At 41.7% G+C, this 22,640-nt stretch overlaps 1 protein-coding gene across 13 annotated transcripts in view; it reads right to left on the bottom strand.

The window, feature by feature from the left end:
- The window catches only part of LOC137101202 (AT-rich interactive domain-containing protein 1B-like), a 162,476-nt gene extending 141,017 nt beyond the window's left edge, over window positions 1–21,459 (bottom strand). For 5 of the 13 annotated variants that reach the window (XM_067479286.1, XM_067479287.1, XM_067479290.1 and 2 more), the window contains exon 1: window positions 19,652–21,458. In XM_067479286.1, the coding sequence (XP_067335387.1) occupies window positions 19,652–20,905 (1,254 nt within the window). In that variant the 5' untranslated portion in view covers window positions 20,906–21,458. Of the gene's footprint in view, window positions 1–19,651 lie in introns of all 13 variants that reach the window. The other 8 variants (XM_067479282.1, XM_067479293.1, XM_067479283.1 and 5 more) reach the window with 6 other exon arrangements.
- Window positions 21,460–22,640: the final 1,181 nt, after the last annotated feature.

The raw sequence follows: 22,640 nt of genomic DNA, 5'->3' as shown, positions 1-22,640 counted from the left end.
GTAGTCCTGCTAATAGACTATACTCTGCATTTTCATCGATGCATGAAACTGCTAATAAGTAAAACATTGTTTATACTTCCAAAATTGAATGTCATTTTTAAATACTGATGGCTGAACACAAAGCTCAACATGTGGCTCATTCAAATGTCCATACACCCACAGCACACACATAAGGGTCCACTGAGCTATATCTGCAGTAAAAGGGCGACCTGTTTCCTAAAAACCAAGGCGTTGTGCCACTCGTGATATGGGACACACACACACCCTCCCCATCTTCATGCAGTTCACCAATCCATTTCAAGAGGTCCTCCGTTTCCCAAAAATGCTGAGCGCAACACGAGTAAATCCCTTCGGCTGCTCAAACTGCTGCACTTAGAAAGGCGCTGGACACAGAAAAGAACTTGAGGGTCTCAGTAGTTGAGAAGTGGAAGCTCAATTAAACACATACATGCAAGCACACATGTACAAAAATGTGTATAAGCATTAGAGTCTTGCACTGGCTCTCACTGTGGATCTCTCGTCTCAATCTCACACACTTGTGTAGAACTGTTAAATAAAACAGCTGCAATAAAATAATATAGAGCTATTTGATACATTGGTCCATCTTCCACACGACATTATCCACACATGTCCACAGAGGCAAAAAAAATGATTCCCCTCTTCCCCAAACAGAGTCTCATATCTGTTCTCATGACAAGTTCCACTAAATGAGATTTCAGCCCACTGTAGCTTTTTCCTAGAGATATGCCCACCATTTCCCTCATTCTACCAGGCAGCTAAAAAAAAAATAAAAATAAAAAATGAAAAAACAACGACAATTCTTGACAAATTGAAACATTATTTTTTTCTTCCCTCAGAGAAATGGCTGTACTTAGAAAAAAAATTATGAATATGACACGAAGTGAATCGTGTTTGTGCCAGGAGGGACAGCAGATAAAAAACTAGAGGGAATACACAGAAATTGTTTTTTCTTTTCTTCAAATGTGTTTTTCACTTTTGTTCATCTGGGCATGCCATTCAATGGAGGAAGGGGAGGAGGCATGGGAGACAATACTAATTCAACTGCTAAATTTAAAATTCAATTTATGAACTCTTCTCCAGCGTTCTGACTCTTGTGAGCTTTTTTTTTCTTTTTTGCAAAACAAAGCCATTAAAACAGAACATGGGTGAAATTACTGTGGGGTGAAACCTGCTAAATTGCTTTTCTGAGCTCAATCGACAACATTTTTATGTAGCGAAAATGATTTTACTCCTCACTTTAATGTGCTAAGTTGTTAATCAGAAAGAGACAAACTGCTCTACACAAAAGGCTCAGATATGCGGATTATGAGACGCACACTGGGATCAAACAAACATAAAACAATATTGGTGTAAATGGTTATTGTTCCAATTTCATTTGGGATGCAGGAATTATTTAAAAAAAATGTAATTCATCAGCCATGGTGAATGAACATGTTGGAGCAGAGCTGACACGTACACACTGACTTACACACTATCATGGCTATTGCTACCCTTGTCCTTCACTCTAGATGACCAAATCAGCACCTGTCTACATGAGCCCATCATTTCAGTTATTTACAATCCACATGCGCGCACACACACACACACACACACAGGAAATAGTGACTCACGCACTTAGCAGGTGTAATAACAATGCAGTGAAATTTTGCATTGACCAGAACAACAGTCTTTCCACAAACATCTAACTTAAACAGGATGACGCCCTTCATACAATCCACACTGTATCACAAAAAAGCCTTCATATGTTATATGAGAAACAAACAGCTGTACTAGGCAACTGGTACTTCAGAAATTTTTAAACCTCCAAAGAGCAATTTACTAAACCATTATGATGCCTTATATCACCAGGTGCTTTAACATCAGATTTTTCCTGTGTCAAAAGGTAACAGTAAGTATTGGTGCTCTACACCAAAATGTACCTATTTGCTTGGATAGTCTTTCGGTCTTTTGTGTGATGTGCAAAAAGAACAGAATTAATATTTTTCAGTTATTACGCATAAATGCCTATTTGGCATTCACTTTCTGCAAATTAGTGCCATGTGACAATTGTTTTGAATATCACCTTCAAAAGACGCATCAAACCTGATTGCATATGAAAATTAGCCCCAAGATGCCTTTTTGGTATTGATTATCTACTCTTTTTCTTGGGGGAACTACTGCTGAATGCCAGATTTTATTCCCGTGTAATAAAACCATTTTAGCATGTGTGTATTTGTGAGGAGAAACAAATAAGGATAATTATTGTCAGCGGATCCTCTATATCCTCTGTGCCGTCTGTCTCTGGAGAATCAACATGCTGCAGCGAGAGCCGGCTGGTCTGCTGGGACAATCAGCCGTCTTTTATGTTATTTATTATACTATGCAGCACAGCACTCTCCTATTCGCATTATACTGTGCGGCCCAGTGATGCCACGGCCTCCAGAACAAAGCTATGCTACAGGCTTGAAACCTTATGCATTTAGGCTTTGGGTTTCAAGCTAAAAAAATAAAAACAGAAAGGGATGGAAAGAGAAAAGATGAGAGAGGAGGAAAAGAAGAGGGAGAAAGAGGAGAAGAGAGACTGCAGCAGTGGGCGAGTACAGATCGAGTTCCATATTAATGTGTGCAAATTCCCCCGCTCCTGCTGACTAAGATTAGAAAAATTAATTTCATGGATGCAGAGACAATACTGATGTCATCAAGCGGAGAGAGGAGCAGTGCACTGTTAACTCATCCCTGCCCGGCTTTCATAAGGAATAGATTACTGTTTAGTATCAGTTCCTCACTTTATTCCACATGGATTCACAGCATGTTAACTCAATACTAACTACCAACAGCAAAACACTTAGCCTTGACAGATCTTTTTTTATTTTATAACTTCTCCCATTCCAGAAGCAGAACTCACTCTATAAGTGTTTGGTGAAGTAGCCTGGCTGTGTCCATAGTGCTGTTCTCATGTGACTGCTGCATCACTAAGATGATCAAATTCAGTAAATTATGTCTTGAAACACAATCTCATCCTCTATCTCAGCACGCGTGCCTTGTTAGTGAAAAGTCTCGTAACGAATGACAGTGTGAAGAGGAGCACTGGTCTATGGGGAGCTGGGTAGAGCCAAATTGCCTTCTTCAGCCCAGTTTGCCTGGATGGCACAGGCAGCTAGGCATGAAGCCTGGCTAGCAATGAGAAGCATGAAATTAAGTGAGGAGAGAAGGTGCAGGCACTCACAGTCATAGAGGAGACAGGGGAAATGTATACATACACAGTGTATGTCTGGCAATGATGCTGTGAATTGAGAAAGAAAAGCAGACAGAGAGAAGCAAGATAACAGGCTGTTTTTACGCAGCCGACCAATGTTCTTTTGTGTTTGGTGCAATGCACATAATTGTTCTCTCTTCTTCGTTTTCCTCAGAGCTGGTGATCAGACATTTATGACACAGACACACAAACACATATACATTGAGGTGCCCGGGAACACACTCACACTACGCTATTTTTTTTTTAACAAAACCCTGATTGAATTTTAACAAAGTTTATAAATGCAAGACCAACCATATATTATGTATGTGTGTACAGTCACTCTTCACATATATATCCATCCATTGTCTTGTAACTGCTTATTAAGTTTGCTTGAGGGGGGGCTGGAGCATATCCCAGCTGTCATTGGGCGAGAGGTGGGGTACACCCTGGAGAGACTGACAGTGTATCTATGCCAAAAAGAGAGTCATAGACAGACATAGATGGATAGATAGATAGATAAAAAATGTAATAGTCTGCACTGAAAGCTGCATTTATTGCTATCAGTACCATAACCTTTATTACACAATAAACATGACTCCTTGATGAACAACTACAGTCATGTTCATACAGTCACTGTCTAAACCTTCATTATATAGAAGTGTATATTTGTATACACCTGCTAAGCCCCTCTCATGTGCATTAGGAAAAGTAGCTAAGTGTTCGTTTGGTCACGGCCAGCACAAAAATGTCATTAGGAGAGGTGAGGGGGAGGATAGAGGAGTAGAGGGGAGAAAGGAGCGAGGAGGGAGAGGGAGTGAGGCTGCTTCATCTGTCTCAAGTGAGATTGAGGTCGTAAGGTCGCTGGAGCCCTTTTCCTTTGATGACACTGAAAGCTAAAGAAGCAGCAGGGACAAAAAAAAAGGAGGGAAAAAAACTCAATGACAAACCAAGATGTGGCTGCCATGCTGGCAACATGCCATTAGAGAATGAAAACAAAAAAAAAATGCAATTGTCTGCAAACAGTGGAAAAAAACATGTATGTAAGAACACAGGCCGCAAGTTTACCAGTCAAATCTCCTGCTAAGTTGCACTTTTCCAAACTGAATCCCATTCCTTCCAATTTTCATTGTATAATGAGCAGGGTAGACTATTGGATAAAAAACAAGCATACAGATTCTAGATATTGCAAAAAGCTTTTCCAAGGGGGCATTTTGTGGTGGTTAAGATCTACATTCTTTTCATTCTCTTCTCTTCTAACATGTTGACCATTTTAAATGTGCTGAGCCTATGTGTTTAAATCTGACATTAGATAGCACTGTTTCCCCCGAAAGAGTTTTTCAGTGGGTAGGACTCCTTTAAGAAGCATTTACGTAAGACCATGTGGAATACACAAATAAAGGGTGGCTCTGGCCGTGCCACTTGCTTATTTTCATAGATTCTCTTACTGATATAAAGGAATGAAAGCCTTGCTACATTTCCAGTCTTTTCTTGTCTCTCAGTCCTGTGTGCTTCCTCCCTGCTGCGACCCTGTGACTGAGGAGGGCCGGCAAAGAAGCACATTTTATCTAAGGGCTGTGGTGGAGCGAGTGGAATGTGTCCTCTCTAAGTTCCCCAGCCCACAGAACCCCATGGAGAGATTTTGTTACACAACCAAATGAAAGAGAGAAAAAAGGGGCAGGAGGGAGGAAAATAACAATAAGTTCATCTGCCTCAAAGAAGAAAAACAAGCTATTTGAGTAAATGCACTGCCCTTTTACTTCCCACGTCTCCGGGAGCTAAGTCAAAATGCTGGTGTTAAATATGCTGGACAGATTCCCCCTTTATTCAAGGACATCACCACCTTTGTTAATGGAATGATATTGGTGAAGAATTGTGTTTCTACAGCTTGGATAATTATGAACGAGGTCCCATATCACCAAGTGTGTTTATGAAATAGCTATGTTATTCATGATATTGTACTCAGAGTAGGGTGAAAATACATAAGTGAATACTAAGTGAGCAGGCCAACAGAAACAATGCTAAAGGGTCCTGAGGGGGCTTTCACTGGCATCCATTAGTCTTCCCTGTAAGGCAAAGTTTAACAAGCTCTTCAGACTGGGATGCTGGCCATCGAAGGAGAGGCATCAGAGTAAGTTATAAAGGTAAAAGCCCCTTCCAAACCAAGACCACCGTCCTCCCTCATTATCACTCTCATTTAGACTTTTCTTCTTGATATAATGCTCCTGGAAACAGGTGTAGTATCCAATAAAAATGTCTTTGACTGAGGAATTAATAGATAGCAAATGTGCTATATCTATACAAAGTAAGTTGTCAAATTAGGTCACCCCCTGTGGTGCCGTTAAAGAGACTCCCCACTAAAAACGAGGATTTACATCCAGGCTGTTTGTTTTGGAGCACTGCCCAGTCCTCCAGGGTGGAGCTATCCATATTTCTCTTGGGGGTGATGCATCACTTACAAAAGAAATACAAAAACACAAATAACAGATATCCTGACCTTCCTGCCGCAGGCGCATATTAGATACTCATTAAAAGTCACCTGAAACAATTTGAACTAAATTGATTTAATTATCGGACTTGACACAACTCACAAGGTAGCTGATAGCTCAGCGGGAAACTTACAAAGTTAATTAGAAAAAAATAGATTTTCATATTATTTTTTTCCCTCTACTCAACTGTCGTAAAGTGACATGGAGAGAGGCCTGTTGATGCACAACAGCAGTGATTTTTAGTGTGGATAGGAACACAGCAGGTGAAACTCCCGAACATTCTAAATGGAGTCAGAAATGTATTTCAGCTTTCAGTAGTAATAGGACTGTATGAGTCTGAGCATGACTATGACAGATTCTGTAACAGCATGTTAAGGTAGTGTTCTGCCTCCCTACCCCCCCCTCCCAACCTTAATTTCCTCCTGTAATGAATGTGGGCCTCCACTCTTCCATCCCGCTGGGAAGGCTTCCACGAAGATACACTCTGAACTTTGGCTAGGGGCCTTGGAATTGTGTCCCCACCCCCAACAGAGCCCCTCCAGGTCACCCTCTGGGAGGCCCCAGGCTCTATGAGCACGGGCCAGGCCTCCCATCTCCTGGGCCCTGACTGGGAATCAATCACTGAAGCTGGCTAGAAACATGAGGTGGGGGAGCTAGGTCGATCAATGAGAGGCTCCAGGCCTGTGGGAGCCCTGATGCATGGCCTGACTGCATATACACACCTCTGACTCACACTGAACTCCACCATTCACTCCCATTATTGCTAAGCCTCAGGGCAGCTATGTTCACAGTGGACTGTGCCAGACCATATGAATAGAATATAAACCAAGAAAATTGAGTGATATTTGCAATTAATGGATCGTAATTGGATTTGGATATGATCACGCAGACAATGACTGTCTATTCACATCTTCTGGAAATTCTTTTTTATCTATGTGTTTTCATCAGCCTCAGGTTTTTGTTCCATGAAAAAAGAAAATTAAGCAATAATTAATTCTTATATTGAAAGAATTCTGTATTGGGTTGAACAGGGGAAGCCACTGTGTGTATGTAAGTACCATGATCATGAGTTGTTTTACACGTGGACCCTTGACCGACCTTTGATGTTCAGGTTTTTATTTTATGCCAGACATATTAAAGGAGTGCAAATATTTCCCAGGGGCGTCAGCAGATCTTTGGCTGCAACATACAGATGAAACCATGTGCCCAATTCTGTGAAATAAAGGTGTGTGTGTGTGCTTGTGTGTGTGTGTTTGTGTGTGTGTGTGTGTGTATCCCAGCGCTCATGTAAGGCAGCGTATGTGATTACAGACCACGTGAGTAAAAACTATTATCATATGTGAGTTAAAAATCATATGTGAGTTAATTATGGCTGTAGTGTGTGTAACACACACACCAGTTTATTAGGTAACTGTAAATGAACGGCATTTCTGTCTATGAATGTCTGCAAGTATCAGAAAAACATGTGAATAAGCTTTGTGTACGTGTGTGTACACACGCGTGCACAAGTGTCTGTGTGTAAGTGAGTGTGTGATCAGTGTGTACCATCTGTGTCCAGATGTTGCGTAGAGAGCAGGCTGCGTGGACAGCCAGACAGTTGGCAGGCCTTCTGACAGGCTTGTGTTCCTTATTGATAGAGGGATCACAGAGACAGAAGAGTCAGCCGTGCTCAGCTAGACCACAATATTGTCCTCTCTGCTGTTATTCATCCCAGCCAGCCAGGAGAAAATGGGATGTTCTGAGCCAAGTTTATAGCTGTCAGATCTCAGCCAAATAAAAGTTGAATAGGTTTCAAACATTTGGAAAATAGCATGAGAAACGTTTGATTTGTCATACAGATGCAGCCTGATTGTTGTTCCAGAGCTAAAGAATATCATTGTATTTCAATTCTGACTACAGTTTTAATACAGTTGACAATAAAGCTGAACCCAGATCTCACAGTGCAGTACACTGAGATGCATGGCATTGGCCACGAGTGGTTAGACTGGTTCCTGGGAGTTTGTGGACATGAAATTGAGCTATGATGCAGCTTAACAGAAAATACTTGAAGCCATATGACTGATTGGAACTCTTTTATGTGCTCATGAGATCTAGCGACAGAAGGTTTTAGAAGTATAGATAGAAATACGAGCTTGTATACCTTGGCACATGAACCCAGTGTCTCTACTTATTGACTGCTTACTTTGCATTATTGCCTTGCAGATCTGTCTCACCGACCCCACGCCCTGTGCCATGGTTCCTCTCCTACTCCCGCCTGAGTTATGAGGCAGGGCCTATGTTTATGGCGGGCAGACCCTTTTCCCAGAGCTTTGACGTAGAAAGTTCTATACCCTACAGTTTTGTAGGGGTCATTCAGGAAGAGCCATGTGGGCAGCAGTGTGTATAAGTGAAAGCACACTGAGCTGCTCATTTTTAACAGGGCCTTGGTATAGAGGCTTGTACAAGTGCACCATAGAGGATTTAAGGGGTTAGAAGGTGCATGTTGGGTGTGTGCATGTGTCTGTGAAGGCTATGCTCTACCTACTTGCGTGGGTGTGGGAAAGAAAAAAATACTCAATACTAATCTGTGAGAAAAAAAACAAACAAACAAAAAAAAGAAAACAAATGGCAGAAAATAGTAAATTGGAAACCAAACCAAAATTTCTCCACACAATATTATGGCTCTCATATCTGTCATCTCTTTTTCATCAAACTCCTCTGTCCCCTATACAAATTATTCATGCCAGCAGCTAAACGTATTCATACTATTCTGTTTACTTTATTACTCCACTTTTATTCTCCTCTTTTCCTCACATTTGTTTACAAGAATAAAAGCCTACTCTGACAGAATTATCCCTCTGCACAACAAAAATAAATCACAGCCCTTGCACACACATCATTCACATTCAAAGAGCACAGCTAAATTATAGATGGCCCCTTTCTCCCCAAATATGCATTTCATTAGCATTTCCTTTGCCTGTTGTCTTTTTTTTTTTCCTTGTGCTCGCCTGCGCATACGACCCAATGGTGTGTGTGTTTGTGTGTGTGTGTGTGTGTGTGTGTGTGTGTGTGTGTGTGTGTGTGTGTGTGTCTGTGTGTGAGAGACTGGAGAATGAGAACAGACTTGCAGCAAAGCAGGACATGTCCCCTTTCCCAAGCCTAATTTAGGATTCAATTACAATACTCTTTAAAAAGCGTCGACTTCGCAATTAATTATTTTAAGATTAGCCTGACAGTAATGGGCCTCCCACCGATGCTAGCTACTCCACCACTGCCCCCCTGCACCCCAGGACCGCTCCATCTCTACATACATAAATACATACCTTTCTCTTTCTTTTTTTTCCCTCCTCCTTAAAACACTCTTCATTCGCTATTTTTCAATCTTTATCTCCCATGGAAGCGAGGTAAATCTTCCTTCTTATCATCCTTCATATTCTCATCATCATCATCATCTTTCTTTTTTCACCACCTTTCGTCACTTTGCTTCTTTCTTGTTGGTTTTTTACCCTTTGTTACTCTGTGTTAGGCTCTGATCTCCATGGCGGCTGCCATGCAATTGATATTGCTTCAGTACAGCAGACTGCTTTTTACAAGCCACAAGAGCCTTCTCCCACGTCCTCCCGGATCTCCAGGAAATGCTGACGGATGAGTCCCACGACAACATGCATACACGCATAAACACTCATAACCTTACACACATGCGCATACACAACCGTATGTCACCGCTGCTGCCAGGCATAAGCAAAAAACATGCCGCCGTCCCCCACCCGCTTTGATTGGAGCCCAGCGAAGCATTTTTTCTCCCTCTTCCCCTGTGCCACTGCTACTTTTCATCCCACCAAACACCACTAGCACCCCACCAAACACCACTAGCACCCCACCCTCCACCACCCAACCCTGTTTTTTTCTCTTTTCTCGTTTCGGAAATGAATGTCATCATCCACCCCCTTCCTTCCTCCATAACTCCCCCCCCATCACCCCGAGGCAAACCTCAGCTGAAGCCACTGATTCTGTTTATTTAAATATTTGATATGTAAGCAGTCATAAAATAAATGTCAGAAGAAGGAAAGGGAATGCATATGCGGTGTGTGAGGAAAGGGGCCATTATGGGTAATGGTTTTTGATGTACACCATGACTCTCAGACCAAGTAACCCCCCCCCCCACCCCCAAAATCCCACCAGACAAACCTGCACATGACACAGCTGAGAGATGCTGAAGCAACAGGGGAATAGATAGAGCAGGAGCTTTCACAGTCTGTGTGTATGTGCGTGTGACCACACACATACAGACACACACACAGTAACACACTTGTTTGACTAGCGATATGGAAAATAGGCCCTCGCATGCACAATTGACTTCTAATACATTGTATACTTCTAAAACCATCCATTTACCAGGCATTGCAATTTCAGGGGCCCTGAAAGGAGCACTTTGCCAGCACTTTGAAAAATACCTTAAAAAATGTTCACCCTTTACAAATGCTCTCTCTCACTAACTGCCAATTCTAACACGTCTCTTAAAGTGACAGCACAGCCTTGTTTCCCTGCTGTATCGAACATCACTTTATTGACTTGCCAGGACACAAGACCTGTGTCCAACACAGAAATCCTGCCTTCTCTTTAGACGCCCTGCCGCCAATACCACTGCAAACACACACTCATCACTTTCCGTCGTAGCTAGTTGCACCCAAGGGATTACACAGCTGTGACAATTTCACCTAAGAACTGATAAAAAAGTCAGGAAGGCGGAGTGAATAAATCAGCCCCTGAGAAAGAGAAAGGAAGACAGAGGGAGTGTTAGAGAGTCTCTCAGTGAACAACCTTGAATTTCTCCTTGATGCTGAGATGTTAAAATACTGCAGATCAGCAGAAAAAAATCCCCAATTAAGAAATAAAAATCATCACAAAATGTTCATTAATGCAGACAGTACATCGGTTTGGCATTTCAGGGCCTTTTGTTATTAGACCTCTGCCTAACAAGCTCCCTGGCCGCACCAAAGGGCTGAGGAAGGGGGAGTGACATCACATCAGGGGTCAAAAGTCAAAAGAGAGGTGTTACCAACCTCCATAACCTCTAAATTATCAAACATGCCGGATGCACCTATGATTTTCCCATTTGTCACCACATAGGAATGTCTGAAATGATACACACCAAGCTCTATACCTCCACCCTACATGTAACACGCACATTAACATCTTAAACATCTCCAAAACTAGCTAAACCCAATTATATTTACATATGAAAACGTTCAATATGCAACTGATTACACATACACACACACATAATCCTTCATTGATTACACTCACATCCCTACTCAACCCCTATATATTCCCATATACATTGATCATACAGTTATAACTGTTTCCCTCCCACACAGAAAAATACCCTTCCATTTCATCAATAGATACACCTATAATAATCTCTCCTAAATCCTCCTAAACACAGGCTCATGTACAAATGTGTCTACTTTGTGTATACTTTTCTACACATGTATACCTAAGTCTCTGCCACACACATGCCTGCTGCACCACTCTGCCCCCTCAAGAGTCCAGGTCAGGGTGCCCTCCAGTGTGTCTCGCCCTCTCCGCTGTTAATTACCACTAATTGGCCACGCTCATTTTTTTCCCCCTGCTATAATGGAAACATTCATCTTTACTACTTAATGAGTAGGCACTGTAGTCACTAGCCAAGGTCACCCACAACTAGCATCGAAAAGACAGAGAAAGAATAGGGGGGGAAAAGAGAGGAGATACAGAACAGCAGAGAGAGATGAAAGGGTTGTTTATGCTTTCAAAAAGATGGGAAAATGTGAATTTGCAGAAGTTTCCACGCATGACTCTGCTTTTTGGAATGTGGCCAATGTATAAAAAAAGTTTTTTTTTTTAAATGTCTGGGAGCTAAGGGAGTCTGAAGTGTCCAACACCAACCACAACACACAAGGAATTTCCAAAGACAGACTAATTAAAATACCCGTTATGGGAATGAAAACAATAGATCCCTCAAAACAATGCTGAAAGCGCAGACGCACATAGTCAAACCAAACCGTAAATAAATTGCATTTTCTAAAATGCAGAAAGACCCACTTCTCTAGCTTATGCAGACATAATTATCAAAACAATCACTCCAATAGTGAGCGCAGACTCCAGCCCCAGCGGGTGAGAGGGCAACATGTTAGCCGCCTCAGCTACCATAAAACATCTAATTACCACTCAGTGTTTTAAATATTGGTCCTGAAAGAAAGCAAGTTACTGCCAGAAAAAATACCCTCATTGCTTGAGAAAATAACAAATACAAAAACTGGAAAATTGGGTCTATTTTGGTAATAAAATACCCAGGAAAGCAATTCTCAAATTCCCATTTGAACATTGGCCTGAATCTGAAAAGAAAAATATTATCCTAAAACTTCTTATCAGGAAAAAAAATATAATTCCATAGGAAAGTTAATAATATTTGTATAAAACTGTTGCCAAATTAAGTCTATACCCAATGAAATGTTTACACAGTGTAAAACAGTACTGTATGTCAGACAACAGTATCTTCTAGCTTTGAGAACAATGTAAGCTGCCAGTCTCTGCCTCAGGTGGAGCAGAGGAATGTTTCAGGTTCAAACATCGTAATTTGTACCAATGACAACCAGTCATTTTCTTTGGCATTGTCCTTCCATCTGCTGTGTTCCATTGTTTTTGTATTTCTTCCACCAGTCTCATGCAGGGTAGCGGAAGGATGAGCAGTCATGTGCTCCTGCAGTGCTGTGGTGATCAGCGTGGCACGACAATGTTTGTAAATGGGACAGTCGTCTATGGATTATGTTAATGTGGTATTCCACACTCCCCTCTGGCATGTGTCTGACATTACAGTAACCTTTGAATATTTAGCCAACAGTAACTATGGGTGTTCATTGAGTAGGAGAGGGACACGTGTGCGTAGACTTAGAAACACACAGGAGACACACTGACGCAAAGGGAACAGTGCACAGCAAACATCTGCCCCATGAAAACCGTATTGATATTCACTGGAGGAATTAACATCTTAAAGAAATAAGACATTTAGACTCTAAAACAAAGTTCACTTTTGTTGTCGATTTTCAATCCAGCTCCTCCAATTTGTGTCAGAGGAGTGGCTAGAAAGTAGAACACAAGTATGTATCCATTGTGGACGTCTTTGGAAGAGGATATGGTAGAAAGTTACTTCCTAAATTACGGTTATAAAATTGATCTAAATGAGGCAGCAATCGGCCAGGAGTAACCGCTGGTGTCCTGCTGTGGCCACCGTCTATAAATCAGCAATATATCCACAGGACAGTTCTGTCTATACACAAAACACAGAGTAAGCTGTAAGTAATGGACAGTCTTATGAAAATGATAAAAGTGTTTGACAGGAAAAGGCAGAAAACAATGGGACTTTGAATGAAAAATAAGCTGACAAAACTCGTTAACAGGAACTCGGTGCGCTGTCCACGTTCCATCCTTTTCTGTTTTAGTCTTTCTGTGTTTCACAAACAACAGAAAACACCTTGCTTGTATTGTTTAGTTGCTTTTTTTTCATTTTGTTTTATTTTGTAGCTGAGCAAATGGTCCCACCAAGCCAACGCTGATTAGGATCAACTCAAACCAAACAACGTGACTGGAGGGCACAGTCTACAGTCGGGAAACAGAGAGGAGTGCAGAGGGTTTGATGTGCAATATGATGGATGGTGATGATGATGATAATGGTGAAGATGATTATTTTCTTACTGGCAAGAGGATGATGACGGTAATAAATTCAAATGTGGAACACACACCCATGCACACACGTTCGCACGCACACATTGAACCCACTGTATGGGAAATATATGCACTTCTGAGTAAGGGTGCATTTACATTTTGATGAGTCATACAGCTAAAAATGTAAGATTATGCAGCAGGTTGTCTAAGTAAAGTGCTACTGCATCTACCCAAAAGGTATATAATATTTCTTCTTAAAAAAAAAAAAAAAACATAGCTAATGATACTTAAACTACTAAAAAGTTTGCAGCCAATACCCCCCGCGCTTTTACTGAACAGAAAATGTAAAATGTATTTTCTGAAACAAAAGGCATAGTCCTAAATTTATAAAACGACTTTACCTTTACCCGTAAGTTTATAACTTATTTGGTTATTATAGCTTATTCTTTTAGCTTATTTATAGCTTATTTATATTAGTGGTCACTGGAGTCTCACAGAAATCACTTAATCACAAAATCATCATAATATATAAGGTCATAAAGCTTACATGGAAAATATTGTGCAGCAAATTTCTTCTAAATTGTTACTAAACAATTTAGGCCTCCCAAGATGATCTGAATATTAACCTTTTCCTTTTCACTTTTGTTGAGCTGTACTATCAGACTATTTATTCTATTAAACTAACAGGAATAAATACGCAGATTTTGGCTGGATCTTAAAAATGTCATGCTGACTCTTTGAATTGGCATTAATCGCTGCAATCACTAAATTGCTCATTTCTGGAGGGACTAACCCGTTTCCCATCTCCTCTTCTGTTGGCCAGAGAAGATTAAATGGAAGGAAGGCAGCAGTTACTGTAAGCTGGACAATGTTTCAGTAGATCTGATCCAGCATATTGTATAAATATTCGATAGGAAATGCTGGCTTTCTAAATACTGAACTGACAGTCCCTTGGGAGACCTAGCTACTGAGAGCCAGGGACAGAGAGGCAGATAAAAGGGACAGACCAAACCAAAAGAGAAAACACATCAAGTGCAAGAAAAGACAACTCCAAAATTAAGCATAATGTAAAGAGGATCATCTATTTAGTGAGTATATACTGTAGATAATTACAATACATCTTCTTAGTGAACAGAAATAATCAATTTCAGAGAGAAAGAAATCTTCCCTCCTGTGGGTTAGAGGGGGGGTCGGGAGTGTCACTACATACAGCAGCTCCACGTGGCTAATTAACATATGTGAAGTTCAAGAGTAGTGGTGGTGGGAAGTTTGGGGCTACACCAAAGAAGCCACTGCCATGAGAACTGGCGAACTGCCAGGCATACACACATCAGTAGAAAGGAAACCTAATATATTTACGTGGATGTGAGGCCAACAACTTGTAATTACTTCTTTTTCCTTGCATCATTCACAAGGCTGAATCGTGGGGTGAGGTCCAGAGGGAGAGGATTTTAACTATGCTGACATTTGCCAGAGTTCAGATACTGACTCTCTCTCTCTCTCTCTCTCTCTCTCTCTCTCTCTCTCTCTCTCTCTCTGAACTTGGCCAGGCCCATTCCTCAGAAGTAAGTGACTAACTTCAAAAATCGAATACATTTCTACATCTCTGGCCATCCTATACATTTTCTGCTTCTGCTCACAGCTGCCAAATCTCCATGTAAGTATGTTTATGCAAATCATGACCTATTGAGATAAAAAGACAAATGAATATTCAATAAAATTCCTCCAAAATTCATTAAACTAATACAATTGAACTCATGGTTCCTGCTTTTTTGTTACTGTACATTTTTGTCATAAAAACAAATGGAAGTGCATCTGTTTTATAAATAATAACATAGGCAACAGTTCTGCAGCCATTTAAAGCCACTGTGCTCATGGAGAAGCTTTGATTACAGATTTGTTAAATAGTGACAAAAATGTCCAGGCTAAATAAAATACTGTTAGTATATTTATTTTTCAAATCACTTTATTTTTTCTTGTGTATGTATGTACAAACGGAAAGACTCATTTAAATTCAAATTAACTAAAAATAGTCAATTATTTACCTTTTTGAAATGGAAATATGGAAAAAATGAAAAAAGAAAAAAATGCTGCTCGTTGTTAAGTGCTGCATCTATAGCTCATCTACTGCTGTTTCCAACCCAACACCAGACCTGTGATAAATGCTTCAAACACCAGTTTTCATACAAATTTACTGTGGTAAAATGCACAATTGCTGACATAGGCTAAAAGTTGAGAAAGGGAAATGAAATGACGATCAAATCAAATGATATGATTTGGTTTAGATTTTTCAGCTCCCTCCTGACAATGTCAACTCAGATAAGATAGAGCTGAGAAACAGTTGACACCAAATCATCGCCCACTGGCAGTAATTAAATCCTTTCTTTAGGGCATTTACACATCAACGTTTGACTCCAGGGCGTGTTGTGAGTGCACAGTGAGGCCAGACAAAATATACTACGATGATTTTATTAGCCAGCTAATAACACAGAAGCTTGCATCCAGGGATGCTGCTAAACAGTTGTTCTTTTTTATTCTTATGATTTTTCAAAATCCGAATTAATTAGCATTTTATGTAAACTGCATGCAGCAGACCAGGGATAACCCCAGCATGCCAATTACCTAAGCAGACTCCGTGTTTCATCCAAGAAAGATGAAAAACACCGCGTCAGGCCCTTATCGGACGCAACAGAGCAAATTAAAATTTCACTCTAGTGTTGCTAATCAGCACTGCGCTGGCTGGCCAATACAGAGATGTAAACAAAACAACATAAACAAACGACTGATGGGGGAGCAGGCAACTAAGAGAGAAATGCGCGTTGTGAGAGGGGTGGGATAGAGGTTGGACTCCTTAGTGCTAACAAAGAGGCTTTAGCTTGGTCCTGACTGTACACAAACAGAGAGACATAGAGTGAGAAGAAACAGAAACACACTCAAGGGCACACATTTGTAATAAACACCCAAAGTAAGAAGAAGAATCCAAACATACACACACACCTGCCTGCCCATTTTCTGACCAGACCCCATGGGCTGTCTGTCCAATGCAGAACATGTACCATAAATTACATTCCAGCAGCCACAGTCAGGCCCATCACTATGCACAAGACTCCCTGAGATAGCCGCATAATACAATGTGACATTGATGCATTGCTCCCATTATAAAGTCTTTGTTCATATCACACTAATAATTCATAAGAGAGAAATATAAACAGTATGCACTGGGGAGCACTGCGAGCAGGGATCATTTCAAGGTAAGCACATTACCAAGGATGGGATTGGGACTAGTCTTTGATATGTAGAACTACTACCGAGCTTTGAATACAATTCCAAAAAAACAAAGGCAAACACTGAGTAATGCTGATAAATTAGTGGAAACTGCAGATAGTCATTCATTTTTGTTTTATTAGGTCAGATTTTAAATTAGCGACTGCTGTAATTATCTAAGCAACAACACTCTATTTTCAACTTGCTGGGCCCTCATTATTATCTACTAATTACTTTTTTGTTCTCTGTGTGTGTTGTGTGTGTTCTGATTAGTAGATAACAGACAGGCCCATGTTACATATATAGAATGAGACAGAAAATGCTGTTTTATTTGTGATGTAAAATTGAATAAGCAATTAGGACTTTGCAGATGCCGTCTTAATTACATCTATAGGTAAATACTGTACATGAGGTAGGAAAAAACACATTGAGAAGGAACATTGTGGATCTGAATCAACCCCCTCGCAGAAAACTATTCAGGAATAAGGTCACAAATTGAACACTGAATGTTCCTGTGTTTTTTATTAACCAAATAAGCCATGTCGATTTGAAAAATGAGTACAATGCCAATTTAATGAAAAAGCAGTTCAACACACACCTCTACACATCATATCTCACTTTTTGCTGATATGTGTGCACCTGTACACTACACAGCACACACACACAGTTGTGGGGTTCTGTCTTCATTTTAGTGAGTGTGATGGGGGAGACAGCGGTGTAAATGAGGTGCACTCGTTTCACTCACAGCTTGCTCCTGAAGAGAGGCAGTGGGGAGGGAAATTGAATTTGAAAGAGGGGAAACTGTGCCAACAGGTGACAGAAGCATGCTTCAACCAAACGCACTCTGAAGTGAAGCACAGTCATATCACGGGGCCAATTTGGAGGCAGTATTATGCACTACACCGCTCGACTTTCTCACACAGCCTGTCAGTGCACAGGAGAGCAGTGCTACCGCTCCAAATATGAATTAAACATAGGGCTTTTGTAGCATGAATATACTGCTACTGAAATGTTGGTAGAGGCAAGAAAGAAAAAAAAAAACACAGCAGCACATCCACTTACACCTAAAGTGGAAAACTGAAGTAAGGAAAAAAAAAACCTTTTACAGAATAAAATGTTAAATTTAAGATTTGTTTTGGGGGATGTTATTTGGAATTGTCTGCACTAAAAAAAAATTACCTATTATCTACACACACACACACACAAACACATATACATATAATCTCGCTCCTTACTACAACAAATATTGTATTAAGAAGTGAGTTTATTGTGGGTTTCTGATGACCAACTTATCAGCACATAATTTGCTACAATCAATAACACAGCAAACCCTCCCACGCTAGAACATTCACTTCATTTCCCCAGCATCCAACGCAAATCGCCTTTGATTGAAACAATGTAGGCTAATAAACTGCTTTTGTTTTGTAAGTGGAAAGGCAGACAGTATAGACTATGCTGAACCACCTTGCCCTCCAGTCTTCCAGATGTGCCATCCAGCAGTGTGCGTAATCTAGTGTGTTAAAAACAACTGCAAAATAATGGCTTTTCTGAAGAAACAGTGATGTTTAGGTTCAGAGTTCTGTTCCTCTGGCTGCAAGTCTGCATGCTGCTAACTACAGACATGTTTCAGCACAAGATTCTGGGACACCCAGGGATCCTTCAGTGCAGTACCCAAAACAAGAGGAACAGTTGAATAATTAATAACACATACTTCCTTTTCTCCAATGTTACCACTAAGGTGCCCTCCAGCAAGGCATTCAACCCCCAACTGCAGCTGTTTCCATAGTGTAAAAATAAGATTCAGTGGTTATTTTGTAAAACTGTTGTGAATTAGTGAGTCTGTTTTTATATTCCAAAATGTTAATGCATCGCCATCTGAAGGATAAATGTCTCTACAGTATACAAGAAATCATATCGTTAAATCAAGTATCTGAAAAAAAAAAGACACTCCTAAATATATATCAAGCAATCTAGGATTACATGAAATACACAGGTCTTTATTGTCATTTTGGGCTGGCATTGCAGTATTTTTTTATGTCTATTCAGTGTAGAAAAATTATAAGAATAATTACCAGGAGCTTCATAAAACTTCCAATTATTGCTTTGGACAGCCTCCAAGTCTGGGGCATTCCCATAAGACTTGAATGCAGCATCACTACAGGGCTATGGCCAAAGATCTCTGTAAGAATGCTGAATTTTTTCTAAGTGTATTCTGCCCAGCGGGGCCACAGGGAGCCAATCAGATTGTAGACTGGGTGTCAACTATGAGCCACGAGTAGGGAGAGCTTTAGGCCAGTTTACCTCCACTATTCAAATTCTGAACAGAGCTGAACGCGAATAAACGTGGCGCACAGAATCACTCTCATAGGAGCGCAGCGAGAGAGAGAGAGGCGGTCTGCCCACGGCCGCGATGTTAGTTTCAGTTTTTAAAACTGTAAAACTTGAGGAGATGGGGCGTGATACCTAAGTGTTAGTTCTGTTTATTATTTACGTAGATTTTCTATAGGAATATTTTCCTTTGGTCGACAAGCTCCTGAACACAACACGTCCTCTGAAGGGCGTCAGGCACAGCGCCTGACGCCACCTCGGCATAGCTGCAAATCTCCGCTCAAATTATCGTCGCTCGTAGTTTTAATATACTGGATAAAACTAAAATTGAAACATTACTAAGCATACACGACTGGAAAAATTAATCAGAGTTCTGTTGGTTTTTTCATTTATAATTTTAATAAATAATTACATGTTTTTCGTCGCTCTTTCTGTCATACATAAGCTCATATATATCTAATATTTAACATAATATTTACACGAGACAAAATAATTAACCACTTATCATATACTGGACCTTGCCTGACCATATGTCCAGACTGTACATATGGTTAACACACGACACCTTACAAATATGAGTGAGATATCAGCGATGAAAACTCAAGTTTACTGATTTACACCGGAGCACCCGACTGAAGTTTCCCAAACTAACCTGAGTCCTGCCGAGGCCTTGCCCTCCGTTGCCCTGGCTCAATGAATGAGTATGGTTTCTCTGTTGCCCACCCCAGCCATGAGCCGAGGGGGATCCAAACTGTGGTCCCAAGTCTTTCCCCAGACCCATTCCGGATTGCTGCTGCGCTGTGGGGACGCTGTAGTCTTGGTAGGCACTGCCGTAGCCCCGCATCATCGGGCTGGGAGAGGTGAGCAGCTGATTGAGGGTCGGGGTTGCCCCTGATGGATGCTGCTGCTGACTTGGTCCGGGGAACCTCTGAAAGCCACCTGAACCAGCTCCCAAGGGAGACTTGCCGTGGCTTGCTGAGGAGTTGTTGCCCATCATCATGTTCCCAGGTTGCCGGCATCCAGAAGGGCCCATCATACCGTAAGCCCCGCCGCCGTAGCCCGCCCGATAATTCGGGTACTGGTTGTACTGGCTGTTGTGGTACCCTGCTTCATGAGAGTTCTCCATACTGTTATGTGCCGAGGAGTGCGTTATCCCCATCCCACTGCTCTGTTGCTGCTGTCCGCCATGTTGCTCGTAACAGGGCCTAGGAGTGTAATAGTTGTTATTAAACTCAGAGTTGTTAGTTGGTCCCAAGTTTGAGTGTTCATACCTGGTACCCATCATCCTCTCCGCGGGTTTACAGGTGAGGTTTCCCTCACCTTTGCCTGGCATGTGCTGCTGTTGCTCCTCCAGCCCCCCCAACAGGTTCTCTTTGCCACCGTGGTGTTGGTGATCCATACCTCTGTCCCCACGGGGGCCCTGGCCGTTGTTATTGGCGGTGCTGTTACTTTGGATCTGTCGCTGCTGATGTGGCGCAAATTGGCCGAATTGCGGCGGCGGCGGCGGCTGCTGCTGCTGCTGCTGTGGCGGTTGTGTGTGAGGGGGATCTCCGCTCCCTACACATTTCAGCTTGTGGTTCGCAATCAAACCCGTTTCCATCGAGGAAGTGGTTGAATTAGTCGACGACGAGGCGGACGTAAGATTATTCCCATCCTTGTCATGGCCGTCCGGAGCGCTGTGAGTCGTGGAAGTTGAATGGACCATGTTGAGCTCGTTTCTGCGGTGATGGTCTACATTATTCTGAGTCCCATCTCCGGCACCAAGCATCGGTCCAGTACGCTGTACGGTCCCTCCTCCACCACCACCTACGGATTTCCCCGAATTCAGCTCAGGACCCAAACCGCTGGATAATTTCTTATTTTTATTATTAGTTCTGGTCGGAGCAGATGCCACTTGCGCAGCCATGGTCACTCTAACATCTCAGCGCACAGTGACAGCAAGCCCCGACCAGCCTTGCACACAGACAATAATACAAGAGGGATGAACAGAACAAACTGGGAGGTGAAAAATATATTCAGTGGAAAAGCAAGCTTTGTCTAGCGCTGGTGTTGCTGTGGTGGTGGTGAAACGGTGCGTCAGTGAAGCTTCATGTTGAAAGTTTCTCTGCCAGGTTTAAACGAAACTTTTTTTTCCTTCCCCCCTCCGCCTCTCCGCCATCCCGGTTCTCGGTAATATGCAGCAGCGTCTCCCGGAGCCCTTGTGGCCCAGCATGGCATGAGAGAGAGCGGGCTCCACCAGCTTATCCACCTCCAGGGCTCCGGCGCGCCTCACATGGAAAATCCGGACTGGAATTCCGAGCCATTACGCACGCTGCGTGTTGGTGCTTCCGTTTTACTATTGTTTGTACCTGGTTTTAAAACAAAAAAATAGTTCGTTGAAGGGAGAATAGTTGGACGTTATCGCCAATATAATATCGAGAACTGTTTTAAAAATTACATCTCAGACGATTAAAGAATGGCTCATTTGCTTGAATTTGAGGTGCCTGTTTTTTAAACAAACAATCATGGGAGAATTCATCAATTTCCACACTATGCACGGATATAGCCCCTTCATTCCGACCAAAGGCTTCAAATAAACTCGCCAAATCATGTTAACTTCAGCCGAGGGAGTTTCTACGCAATTATCCAGATCTGATTTTCCCTCTTTCCACCCTCTCTGTCCCTCGGCTCAAGCCAGTTCTCTGCAGCTCTGACAGGAGTCGGACACGCAACCACAAGCTGTGCGCAATCGGAATAGGAATGTAATCACACTTTAAAGGAGCTAGAATTCTGTGATATATGTACTACAGAGTTCATCTCCTACTCTCTCTGATCACTTATTTTCAGCCGGAAAACGAGTAAAGTATCGTACAAGTACGAGGGCCACCCTGGAAACTATATGATATTGTGCAGAAACATTTTTTTGAGAGCAGACAAAAATGCCCCTCAATACAAATATATCACTATAAAGTCACCGTATGTATCCATAGAAATGAAATATAAATAATAAAGTAATACTGCATATGGTCTTTGAATAAAAGACAGGCTTTAATTTCCTCCTTTGGACTTACTTTGTCAGAGACAAACTTGTCTGAACTGACAATGACAACGAAATAAAAAGAAAAACTAAAATAAACCCCAGGCTTCAGTGTAGGACCACACAAAACCAAAGCCTACAAGATATGCTCTCCCATCAGTGGTATTCAAACATGAATGTAAAATACTGCTTAGTAAAGAAGCTGGGGTGTCTGTTGGGACTTGAATAAGCAGAGGGCTGCTTTGATGAGATCAGATGCATTTGATCAACAGAGGGAGCTGTGGATGAAAGAGGGGTGGGGGGAAGGGGAAAAGGGGAGGTGGGAAGAGAAGGATTTGGGGATGAGATTTATGCTGAGGATGGTCATGATAAACATGATGGTGGAAACACATGCAAGGAAGATGATGAGGATGCCAGTGGTGGAGGAAGTGATGGCCGATGTAATGTTGATGACTTCAAGGGAGGTAATAACGCCATGTTTCTAACACATAATTGTTGCTTCAGGTCACACATGTTTGAAACAAGGAGGTATAATTCATTCAGCCTTAGACTTGTGTATAGTGTGAGCCATGTAGCCATGTTCATGACGATGGGAAGACCCCTGCTGGTGATAAAGTGTTAGTAC

This window comes from Channa argus, chromosome 16 (assembly GCF_033026475.1).
Source record: "Channa argus isolate prfri chromosome 16, Channa argus male v1.0, whole genome shotgun sequence".
In the NCBI taxonomy this organism is placed as follows: Eukaryota; Metazoa; Chordata; class Actinopteri; order Anabantiformes; family Channidae; genus Channa; species Channa argus.
Note: the sequence above shows the minus strand (reverse complement) of the source record. Positions and strands in the feature narration are given on the sequence as shown.